The sequence below is a fragment of the Cervus canadensis genome, chromosome 11 (genome assembly GCF_019320065.1).
Source record: "Cervus canadensis isolate Bull #8, Minnesota chromosome 11, ASM1932006v1, whole genome shotgun sequence".
Lineage (NCBI taxonomy): Eukaryota > Metazoa > Chordata > Mammalia > Artiodactyla > Cervidae > Cervus > Cervus canadensis.
The window spans coordinates 52421522-52434440 of record NC_057396.1 but is presented as its reverse complement, the minus strand read 5'-3'; the positions used below and the strand labels follow the sequence as shown (position 1 = coordinate 52434440).

General features: G+C 36.9%; 1 protein-coding gene across 1 annotated transcript in view; it reads left to right on the top strand.

Moving 5' to 3' along the window:
* The window catches only part of SLC5A12 (solute carrier family 5 member 12), a 51641-nt gene that overhangs the window by 20904 nt on the left and 17818 nt on the right, over positions 1-12919 (top strand). Inside the window, exons 7-9 of the mRNA XM_043482714.1 lie at positions 1956-2085; positions 2969-3057; positions 7957-8069. Coding sequence (XP_043338649.1) covers positions 1956-2085; positions 2969-3057; positions 7957-8069 — 332 coding nt within the window. The remainder of the gene's footprint in view (positions 1-1955; positions 2086-2968; positions 3058-7956; positions 8070-12919) is intronic.

Here is a 12919-nt window from a genome sequence, read left to right as displayed (position 1 = left end):
ACGCACACACATCTAGATCCAGTATGAGACTAGCCAAGTTTCAAGTCTTCTCTGATGTCGTAGTCTTGGGCAAATTGGAAAAGAACTTCCAGACATGAAGCAGAATGAGAGGAGAATAGTTTCTTAGAGCAGAAGACACTGTTGGAACAGTGGGATGGCTCAAGGGAGAGTTGAGGATTTTGTGGCTAGTAGCCAATTTTTAGAGCTTCAAGTCAAAGAAAACTCCTGCTGGAAGGGTGGCATTAGATTATTGGTTAGGGTGCTATAGGTTGGGTAATAGAGTGGGTACTTTTACGAAATATGGGGTCAGGGAGTTGCCTGATTTAGATTAGGAGGGCTCATGGCAATGGGTGCTGTGGCGCCTAGTCAGTTCCAGAGTTGACCTGAGTGCAGGCTCCACGTCTGTGGCCTTGGCACAAGGCCTTACACCTATGTCCTGGGTATATGGCTCCACACCTGAGATTTAGAAAATGTGTAATATTTTGACTTTCAAAGGACAGTATGAATACCAAATAGCCATAGGATACTACAAATGCACTCAAACTGAAGTTAAGCAGAATTTTGTAGAATTTAAAAGAATAAAAAAGAATTGCTCCAAAGAAATAGGGAAAATGACTTTAGGTTTTTCATACTTTATATTGCCTTTTAAAAAAACTGAACTTTAAATTTCATCTGATTTAATCCCTAAAGTGAATATTGCCAAAATGTGTCTACTTCTACATTTATCTCATCATCCCTCTGGGGGGGAAAAGATGTTAAAACATAAGTTGGCTTTTTGACAGTTTCATGAATTGAGAGAGGGGAAATTATTTGAAGTTATATAATATGAGTGATTGATACATGAAATTTCACCCAAGGAATTAGACCTGACCCCATATTTGAGGCTTCGCAGAAAACCTCTCAATTTCAGAAGCTTTACAGAAAAACTCTCGAATTCAAAAACCCATATAAAATCTACCTCGTTCAAACTTCATAATCAGTCTAAAAATGTAACGTTCCCAAATAAAAATGAAAAAATACAAAATGTAATGATTTTTTAAAATTGCAATATAATCTACATAATATTATGGGGCTTCCTCGGTGGATCAGTGGGAAAAAATCTGCCTGCAATGCAGGAGCCACAGGAGATGCAGATTCAATCCATGGGTTGGGAAGATCATCTGGAAGAGGACATGGCAACCCACTCCAGTGTTCTTGCCTGGAGAATCCCATGGACAGAGGAGCCTGGTGGGCTACAGTCCATAGGGTTTCAAAGAGTCAAACACGACTGAAGTGACTTAGGATGGACATAATATTATATTCATTTAAGGTGTGTAACATAGTGACTTGATATCAGAATATATAGATTTCTAAAGGCTATAGAATTTTATTTTATAGCAAAAAGGCCCTCCAAATTTTGTCTTGATTCTTTGGTAATGACTTTGTTGACTTAGAAAAATGCACAATGTGACAGATGCAAGTTAAATTTTATCTGGGGCAAAAAATGAGAACTGAAGCCCAGAAGATAGCACTTCAGATAGCTCTGAGAAACTGCTCCAAAGAGGCAGAGGGAAGGGTCAGTACATTTGTGATTTTGGTGAAGAAAGAATACATGCAGTCAAGCACATGTTTTTCCAGAAGGTTTCTAACTAGTCTTGTGAAGGTTTTGCTAGTCACTAGGAACAGTCATCACCATGAAGAGTTTTAATGCTTTTCTAGATACAAGGAGATATAAAAATTGAGCTCATAAAATTAGCTCCTTAATATATCTAACTATCTGAAGACCTGCCCTGCCAGTTTTTTCCTGAACACAGAGCGCCTCATTTCTGCTCTCCAACCTAAACTCTTTTCAGGGAGTGTTGAAAATCAGCAGCTGCAGCAGCTCATGATTTAATGCCATGGCAAGTGCCAAATTGTCGTCGACAACCTCATCACATTATAGCATGACATAGAGTCTACCATGTGTTCTTTTCTAGAGCCTTGTACTTCAACTTGCTGGGTCTCTGGATCATTCTGCTATGTGCGGTCTTTTCTGGTTTAACCATGTACTCTCACTTCAAAGACTGTGATCCTTGGACTTCCGGCATCATCTCAGCACCAGACCAGGTATGTGCTCCCTTGGGGCCAGCTGAAATGAACATGTTTCTGGCCATCACTAGATAATGTTGAGCCTTTTTCTTTTTCCACCTGCACCTCTAGCTATTTCCCAAACCCCACGATTTGATTTCTATCCTCTCCTCTTGGATGATATTGTCACAGACCAGGATCTATAGTCTTCACTCTCTCCTCCTACATGTTAAACTGTCCCACTGTGTCTTGTGGGAGCTCCTCTCCCACAAATCTGGCTCCAGAGTAGAACCATAATACCTAGATTCCCTGAAGACCTGTTTTAAGCACTTGTTTTTACAGCTTGGTTTCTATCATTAAGGTAAACAGGCAAGAAAATGGCACACATTGAAAACATTAAAAAATATTAAACATTTCTGAACATTCTAAAGTTCATACAATGGGTTTTCCTAATATGACTGTCCCCTTCCTACCCCTTCTCCTACCCTACAGCTGGACCTCAGGTCCATGGAAATTGGATGGATCATAACTTCATTTGCTGGCATTTAAAAACCAAAGTCAAAGAAAACTCCTTTATTATTACTTTCTTTTGTTCCCCACCTCCTTTTGCTAAAAAGCTACAATACATGCTCAGATGCTTAGTCTTGCCCAACTATTTATGACCCCATGGACTGTCACCCACCAGTCTCCTCTGTCCATGGGATTCTCGCAGCAAAAATCGTACATGACTAGAGTGATGTACTATTTTCTCCTCCAGAGGACCTTCCCACCCCAGGGATGGAACTTGTGTCTCTTACATCTCCTGCATTGGCAGGCAGATTCTTTACCACTAGCGCCACACAGGAAGCCCCCAAAGTCCCACATTTCAAACATTGCTGATGAGACCACTCACCTGCCCCATCTCGTCTTGCCTCTTCTTCAGCTGATGCCATACTTCGTCATGGAGTTATTTTCCACGATGCCTGGACTTCCAGGACTGTTTGTGGCTTGTGCCTTCAGCGGAACTTTGAGGTTAGTGTATTGATAACATGTGTCAATAGTGTTCTGATAATGAGGATGGCAATAACAAAGCAACAAGGATGACAAGAGTATTAGTGGTACTCACCACCAGAATTACTGAGTCCTCACTGTGTATCAGCTGCCTGCGGAATGCTTTATATGTATCTGCTCATTAGTTGTCATACATTATATGAGACGGAAAATACTCATTATCTTCAGCTGACAGATAAGGAAACTGAGATTCAGCAAGGTAGATAACTTACCCATGGTAAGAGAGTAAACTGCAGATGTGGTATATAAACCTAGGCCTGCCCTTGCACTAGATCTCTCTGTTTATTTTCTCAGCTTCTTCTGGAGCTCACTGCCCCCATGGGTTCACATCACTTGCCCACAAGGCAGCTCTGTTTGCTGGCATTTCTCACTCAACTGCAGTATATCCTTCCAGATCTCTCCTTTGCAATCCATTCTCTACACCTTCAATAACACACTCAGGTAGCTAAGAACATCCATTTCCAAAATGTAGACATTATTCTAAATTCAAAATTATTCACACGTTTACTCTGACAGATATGTTAAAAGGCTCATACTATGCCAGGCACAGCTGGTGACCGTGGGGATGCTGCAGACAAGATTGACGTAAATGTTGCCCTTAAATAGAGTTTGCATTCTAGTAAACATGGGAGATGGACAATATATAACTAAACAACAGTAACAAAAAACAAGATATTGTTTGATGATGACAAATAGTATAAAGGAAATGACAGAGTGATAGCTAGAGAGAGGTTAGGTTTGGGAGCTCTGTTTCTGAGAGGGTCTTTAGTGAACTTCTATTTAAGTGTATGGCATTTGCGTTGAGATCTAAAGGGTGTGAAGATCACAAACAGGAATTTTTGCAGGCAGCGAGGAGGGCAAATACCAAAGCCCCAAGGACATAATCTGCATGAAACAGTTCAGGATCAATGAGAAGAGCTGAAGCTTAAGGAATGAAGAGGAGAGCAAATGAGGAGAAATTGGAAGAGGCGAGCAAGCATCAGATCAGGGAAGTTTTTATGAAAGACTGAAGAGCTTTCACTGCATATTAAATAGGAAGGCATTGGAAGATTTGAAGCAGAAAGTTTGAGTGAGTGATGTCATACAACTGAAGACTCAGTCTTCTTTGTGAGGGGAAGGGGCTGTCACCAAAGAAGGAGTGGTGAGACCAAGTGACTATAAAGGAGACTTTTGCTTTAATCCAGGTGAGACGTGACCGTCATATAGAGAATGATGGGGGCGAGTGTTGAGAGCAATAGGCTAAAACAATAAGACAGTGTCACTGTTGTAGATTCCACATATAAGTGATACCATATGGTATTTGTCTTTGTCTGACTTAATTCATTTAGTATAATACAAATTGCCTTGAGCAGAAGTGGGGTTGTCTATCTTTCCATCCTTCACTGGCCATTTGGATTTCTTTTTCTGTAAAATGCCAGTTCATGTTCCCTGTTATTTGTTTTTTCTTTTGAGTTTATATACATATATATATATGGGAAAAACTTATTAATATATATCTCATTTTCTCTAATTTCTCCTATGTATATTTGCTTTATTAATATTTTTGAGTATATGGAGCTGCTATATCATATTAATTTTTTACATTATGATTTCTAGGTTTATATCATTCTTATGAAGGCTTCTCCATTCCATGCTTACAAATAATCATCCAGACATCATTCTAGTATACTTATTGTCTTATTAAATGTTAAAATTATTAAATCATCTAGACTATACATGGGGTATATAAAGAAAAGAAGTGGAGTTCCTGACTTATTTATCTGCTAAGATAGTAGCAAGTTGTCCCCTTATTTTTAGTGAAAAGTCATCTTTTCATCACTGACTTGAATGCTACTTTTATTACATCCTACCTTCTTTAATATTTTTGGAACTTTTCCTGGATTTTCTGTTATAGTCCTTTGATCTATTTGTGTACAGCTATGATGATACTAATAATTCTAATGACTAAGCTTTAAAGAGTGGTTTTAAATATGTTAGCTTAGTATATAGTATTTATTCATTACTTTTACAGAATTCCCCTCATATCAGTTTTTTTTCTAATTATTTTCAGTCCATTCTATAGAACTTAAATGTACTCAAATCATAATATTTGCAAATACTTTTGAGTTCTTCTTTCCTAATAGCTACACTTCTATGTTCACTCTCATATAATTATGCTTTGAGAACAATGATAAGAAAATTGAGGGATTACAGAAATCTTTGTTTTGTTATACACTTTAAAGGGAACGGTTCCTGGATATTACCAGTAAATACCAGGTTTTGGTTTGAATGATATTATTTATTTACATTTAATATATTTATATAAAATTAATAAAATCATAAATAATAACAATAATACATATATTTATTCTACTTTTAGGAAATATTTTTATCAGGGAGATATATGGGCTTGTGATTACTATTGGCATTTTTGAGATGACTATTGTTTTCTTTTCTAGCTTTTGACATATCAATATTAGAATGCTGATGTATTTCCAAAATAGCAATATCTCTGAATTCACATAATGATTTTAGCTTGCTTATGGTATAATTTTAATTTAGTGTTTTGCTGGATTATTTTTGCTACTATACTTCATAGGATTTTGCATCAGTAGTACAAATGATATTGTTCTGTGGTGTTAGTATCGGTATCTTAGGGAAACTAACAAAGAAACAATGAACAGTAGAGGATCAAACACAAATAGGGATGACACATTAACTTTCATTTGGTCCCTCGCTACAGAACTTGATTTATTTATTCAATTTTCCTAAAGCTGACTCCATAATGGATGAATATAGCTGTCAACAGATTGATTCTCTCTTAAAAGAATGGTTGATTCTTTCGATCTCAAATCCAAAAATTCCAAGAGAGAGATACACTGGACAGTACATATTATAGAGAGATTTCTTTTGCTATAAGGTTAAGGAGGATGTTGGGTTAGAGAACGGGGAAGACAAGGGAAGGGGTAGAATAAAGAGATGGCGGTTTAGTGATAGGAAAGAAAAAAAGATTTTCCGATCTTGTACCAGTTTTAGAATCTGAGAAACTGACATATGGATAACATATCTGACTGCAAAAGCAGTCCAGCAGAGGTTCTGCAAATCTGATCCTTCTGGGGAAAATCGGCTTTTTGTTGCCTCCCTCACAGTGGATTCAAGGGTAGAAAATAAACCCTAAAGCTTTCAAATGATGGATTTTGAGCTATACATGTAGGGAGCATGGAGGCTTATTTTATTTGATCCTCTCCTTTCTGTATTTGACTTGCATGGAGATACAGGTAGAAGAGTCTTCCAGGGGACATACACAGTGCCTTGATTCTCAGGAAAAGGAGAAAGCTACCCTGACGTACTGGGAATTTCAATTTCTAGAAACGGGTCACAGAAAGTTTCTACTAACTGTATCTGTCATTAGGGAAAGAACTTCTAAATTTTGCACTAGATGGACCTGGGACCATTCCAACTGGAGTAAACTACAGCTAATAAATTAATAACAATACTATTATCTTGCATTACAGAAAAAAGGCGAAGTTTGAATTTTCTTCCATGCTGTTGCCATAGCTATAGCTTGTCTTCAAATGAGCATTGGAGGATAACAAAACAATTAGCTATGAATAGCAATGGAAAACTTACAAACTTACAAACAGCTGGCCGAGCTTTGTTCATTTGCTTGTTTCTTTTCCAGAACTTTTGTTTGTGCTTGTGATTTTGCATAACATGAATTTAATAAATACATCCATCCTACTAGCTAAAATATTCCTGGCCTGGATAAGAAATTTAATAAGTTTTCATGCTGTTCTACAAAGGAAACTCCAATTTTTTGGTTTTTCTGTCCATTAAGCAAATTTGGGGCTGTAAGACTGAACTCTGGAAAGTCAGAGAGAGAATACCAGAGCTTTTATGTGCGTTTGATCTTTGCCTACTTCCTAGTATTTTCTTTGTCTCTTTCGTCCTTATTAATTACATGCTAGTCACACTGGTGCTTCCTGCTGTTGGATGAAACAAGTTTTCCATCTGCAGGCATTTATTTAAAATTTTTTCTTTGTTCTAAAACAAAGAAATTTCTGAATTTGCCCTATTCTGAACTTGCAAGGGTCCTTTCAGTATCTATCTTAACTACCACTGTCATGGAATCCTCCAGGCAAGAGTACTGGGGTGGGTTGCCATTCCCTTCTTCAGGGGATCTTCCCAACCTAGGGATCAAACCTTGGTCTCCCGCATTGCAGGCAGACACTTCACCATCTGAGCCACCGGGGAAGGCCTTCCTTAGAGAAGAATCCTAACTTCATTTCGGTTTAGGTCTTGGCAAGATATGCTTTCTTAACTCTTTGTTATTTTTCTTCATAACAGTGTAGTCAGTTGAATAATTGGTTGTTAAATATCTATGTCACAACTAAAGTGTGAGCTCTATGTCTTTCTGGTTCACCACTGTATGCCTAGTACTCAGAATGAACAGATGTATAAATGGTATGAATGAAAGAATGAGTAAATGAATGGCATATTGTAGTGATTCCTAAATTAGGATAGTCACTACTTCCTGCCTCAAGTTTAGCCTACACACACACACACACACACACACACACACACACACACAACACCTCTCTGCTACTGCATGCTAGCTCATTTAAGGTCTAGGGAAATCAGTGGGAGTTAGAGCAAGAAAGCTTAGCTTCTCCACTGGAATTAGAGGAAGGAAGCAAAGAGCATTAAACACAGAAGCAGCTTTGGAGAGTGAGGCCCTGTAGTTCCCCTGGAGACCCAGAATAAGGACACACGTCTATCTAGTTTGTCTAGAGTCTTGCCTTGTCTATTTACCCTGGATGCCAGGGCAGGCTGGTCAGCTTTATTTAGTTTGGGCTATGTTCTGCTTTTGTCTCCCTGTAGCACCGTGGCTGCCAGCATCAATGCCTTAGCAACAGTGACCTTTGAGGATTTTGTCAAGAGCTGTTTTCCTCGTCTCTCTGACAAGCTGAGCACCTGGATCAGTAAAGGCTTATGTAGGTACAGCCGGTGGATCTTCTATTCCATATCATGAAATGTATATGTGGTACGTGTCAAAATCCTGCACGCTCTATTCAGCGCATGCTGACAGGCAAAAGTGCACATGGAGATACATGAGTAATCTCACATATAAATTCTTTTTTAAATTGGGGTATAGTTGCTTTATAATATTGTGTTAGTTTCTGTTGCACAACAAAGTGAATCACTATATATGTACATATATTCTGTCCCTCTTGGACTTCCCATCCACCCCCAGCCCATCATCCCACCCATTTAGGTCACCGTGGAGCGCTGAGCTGAGCTCCCTATGCTATCCAGGAGGTTCCCACTAGCTCTCTATTTCACACATGGTAGTGTATATATGGGCTTCCCAGCTGGAGCAGTGGTGAAGTATCTGCCTGCCAATGCAGGGAAAAAAGAGATGCAGTTTGATCCCTGGGTCAAGAAGATCCCCTAGAATAGGAAATGGCAACCCACTCCAGTGTTCTTGCCGGAACATTCCATGGACAGAGGATCCTGATGGGCTACAGTCCATGGGTTTGCAAAGAGTCAGACAAGACTAAGTGACCAAACAGCATATATATGTCAATCCCAACCTCCCAATTCATCCAACCCTTCCATTCCCATTCCACCCACCACCCACCAACCATCTAAGACTGAACTAGGAGGAAATAGAAAATATAAACAGATGAATCACAAGCAATAAAATTGAAACTATGATTAAAAATCTTACAACTTACAAAAGTCCAGGACCAGATGACTCCACAGGTGAGTTCTATCAAACATTTAGAGAAAAGATAACACCCATCCTTCTCAAACTGTCCCAAACAATCACAGAGAAAGGAGCACTCCCAAGTTTTTTTTACGAGGCCAAGATCACCCTAATACCAAAACCAGACAATGATATAACAAAAAAGAAAGTTGCAGACCAATAAAACTGATGAACATAGATGCAAAAATTCTCAATAAACGCTAGCAAACAGAATCACATGCAAATTCTTACACTTCCAAAGACCCCAGGAAACCAGGAGGGTACCAAGAAAGAAAGACTGGCTAGCTTAGCTTTCACCAATCTTATATTTGACATTCTCCTGTGTTCATCCTACACCCTAGATTCATCACATCAACACCTCTTGATTATGCCATATATTGATCCTATTTGTTCCTCCAAAGACAAAGACGTTTAGCTCACTGTGGCCAGTCAGCTTGTCTAATAAAGTCAAATTGTTTTCTAAAGAATCCTTTATTACCAAACTCCTAGTAACCTTACCTCAAAAGATAATTGCTCTTTGCTTAATCGTATAATTGCATTTTATATTTATAATCACTGTAGCACTTATATTGAATTATAGTTTTACAAAATTTACTTCTTTTTAAGTATAAACAAATTATACACCTACTTACTATAGGAAATGTAGGTAATTTGGGAAAGTATATGTGCTTTTAGAATAAAGTTATGTATAATTTTGTTCCTGGTTATTTTTTTCCTAGTATGCTATACTGAGCATCTTCCTGTGCCATTTAATGTATTCTTTGAGAACATGATTTTGAGTAATTGCTTAATGTTTTACAAAATGACTCATTTTTATGCTGTTAGTTTGAAGTTGTTTTTTTTTTTTTCATTTTTTGGTAACACTGTGATGAAATCCATATGCATAATTTTTTATTGTATCTTTAATTTTTTTCCTTAGTCAGGAACTCCAAAAGAAAATTACCAGGTTGAATAAAATGCTATAGCTTTTTGTTTTCATTTGTTTTATAAAGCACATATCTGGCTGTTGGCACAACCCTTGTTTATTCTGAAAATTTTAATTGATTTTCTAGTAAGTATGGTTATTACCTTCAAATATTGATGATTTTATGGTATCCTCATTATTAAATGTTTCTCTAATCTGTGGTTTGCGTTCTCCATATTCTTCACTATTTCTCTTATTTTCATTATTTTTTCCTCTCCCTCTGTGTACTTGAAGGGCTCGTATTTTTTCTCAATGTTATTGTAAGTCTTCCACAAAATAAATTTCTTAATAATAGTGATTTGAATTCTGCTATAGTATTTTGTTCCTCACATTTTACTATTAAAAATGCAATCACACAGAAAAGTTTAAAGACATTTATCATGGTCTCCTGTATATACACCACCAAGATTCTCCATTAATGTTTTATTGAACTTGATTTTTCACACATCCATCTAACTCTCTATCCATCTATTAATCCATCATATATTTGATATATTTAAAAGTAAATCCAGACATCAGTACACTTACCTCTAATTATGTTAGCATATTATTAACTAGAATTCAGTAACTGTTTAAAGTTTAAGTGTAAAATTTATCCACAATGATGTGGAGAAATGTTAAGTAAGCATTTGCTGAGTTTTGAAAAATGTGTATACCTGTGTGACTCAGCCACTAAAGATATAAATCATTACCATCACCCTCGAAAGTTCTCTCTTGGTTATTCTGGTCAATTCCTACTCCCACTTCCTTCCAGAGGCAGCCACTACTCTGATATTTTTCATCATAGATTAGTTTTAACTCTTCTAGAATTTTAGGTAAATAAAATCACACGGTACACATTTGTTTTTGTAAGACTCATTTCACTCAGCATAATATGTTTGAGATACATTCATATTGTTTTGTGTATCAGTATTTCATCCCTTTTTATGGCTGAGTAGTATGACATTGTATAGATACACTACTGTTTTTTTTGTTTGTTTGTTTTAACTTATATTGATGGACCTGGATTATTTCAGCCTGAAGTTCTTATGATATAGCTGCTATGGATATTCTTGTACAAGTCTTTTGTGAACATGTTTTCATTTCTTTTAGTAAACACCAAGGAGTAGAAGTGCTTGGTCAACTGCCATAGTTTTCAATTTCCTTGTAGTCCTTGCTTATCACACCTGGATTCATCCTCACCTAAACTATAGGTGTTTACCCTATCTTGCTGTTTTTTTCTTGCCATTTGTTTTCTCTTGACCTGCACTTTTCACTTCATTGAGTCCACATGTTTTTGCATAGTATTGAAATTACCAAACAGTTTCTAAATACTTTTTATGGTTCTTAAGGTAAATTATTTCCAGAAAACATACTCTGTACTTGAGCTTTTAATTTAATATATTCATTTTTTTCTTTGGTGACATTTGGCATGGATCCTATCTTTCTTTTTTCTTTTCATTTATGCTTGAACAAGAGATTGGTGCTAACCAATGTTTGTTAACTGGGTAATTGAATTGCTTTTTTTTTTTTTTTACTATCTTGCATAATGTGTTACATACAGCTAACAGCGGGTGGATGAGCATCACTTCTTATGCAATTCCCAATTTCTAGCAGATATTCAGGAACATGCTGGGTAGAAGTTTCTGTTATGCCCACGGTTTATTGTCTGCTCCTCCAAGCTGTTGTAACACTGGGGAAATCCATAGGATTTGCTGAAACTGTGGTGCTTTCTCTCTCTCGAACATTTGCTGCTTTGTCTGTGGATCCATACACTCTAGGTCCCCATGGAACACCACCAACTTTCCCTAAGCCCCTTGCCTTGAAAGTTGCTCTTGAATGTGATTTGGTGGATGTATAAAGATTTTGGGGAGAGGGAGACTGAATCACTTCTCTAGTGAGCACAAAAAAGTAGAAACTTTGGATTGAGGGGTGGTTTCCTAGAATCCCATTTGAAACAGATAACTCAAGATATCTTCTTGGCTCAGCAAGAAGATAATTAATAGTTGAGAAAATATGTCTTTTTAAATTTTCTTCAGGCAGGTGAAGTTCTCCTTATTCATGAAGTTATTCAGAATTAGGGCAAACATTTATTTCTGATGTCTAATCTATCACCTTTAAAAATAATGGGAGCAATTTTATAATTCTGAAAGGTGTTCATTGGTCAAACTTGGTTTTATTGTTATTGTGTGAAAGTGAAAGTGAAGTCGCTCAGTCGTGTCTGACTCTTTGTGACCCCATGGACTATAGACTACCAGGCTTCTCCATCCATTGGATTCTCCAGGCAAGAATACTGGAGTGGGTTGCCATTTTCATTGTTATTGTATAGGTTTCCTTATTTTTCCATGTTTTATTGAGAAATTGGAAAATACAGCTTTAAAGTTGCTACTCTGATTTCATCTTAAAAGTGAATTTGTGATAATAAATATTATGGATATCACATACTAAATCTGATATAATAATAATAATAATAACAAGCATATAGTAATTGCTATATAACAGGTACTCTTGGATACATTAATTTAGGTGTGGTCCCTTCCTAGAATGTGAGACCTTTGGGGGAAGTGGCATTTATAGCATTGGCATTTAGTAAGTGTTTGACATACTCAGTGAAATTAATGGTAAAATTGGGAACTGAGCCAAATATTTACCTGAGAGAGAATTTCAAATAGAATGAGAAAAATCATTTTCTCTATTTATGTCACTGTGTCTCTGTCTATATTTATCTCCAACTCCTTGTCTCTTACCCTTTCTCATTTAATCTATGGGTTTTAATGGGAATTGAATAGTTTTAAGGTGGTTTTTAAACAAAGATGTATGAAAACAATTGTTTTTTAAAATATGTCTTAGAAGAAGATATCATCTTTAAAAGACCAAGATATGCTGATTCATCCAGTAAGACCCTATGATGCTAGAGGTATACTGTGTAAGATGCTTCAGAGCGTGGTACCCTGATGGCCCTTATGGTGCTCCAACATAGCCATGTAAACAAAGCAATCCTTATGCAATATCCTGAGAGCCATAAGGAGGTTATGAGTAAAGCAAGAAAAGACCAGAAAAAATTTCCAGATTTGTAAAATTTGTGAGGTAAAGGGTATAGATATTTAGCCATTTTAGAGATGAAAAACTAC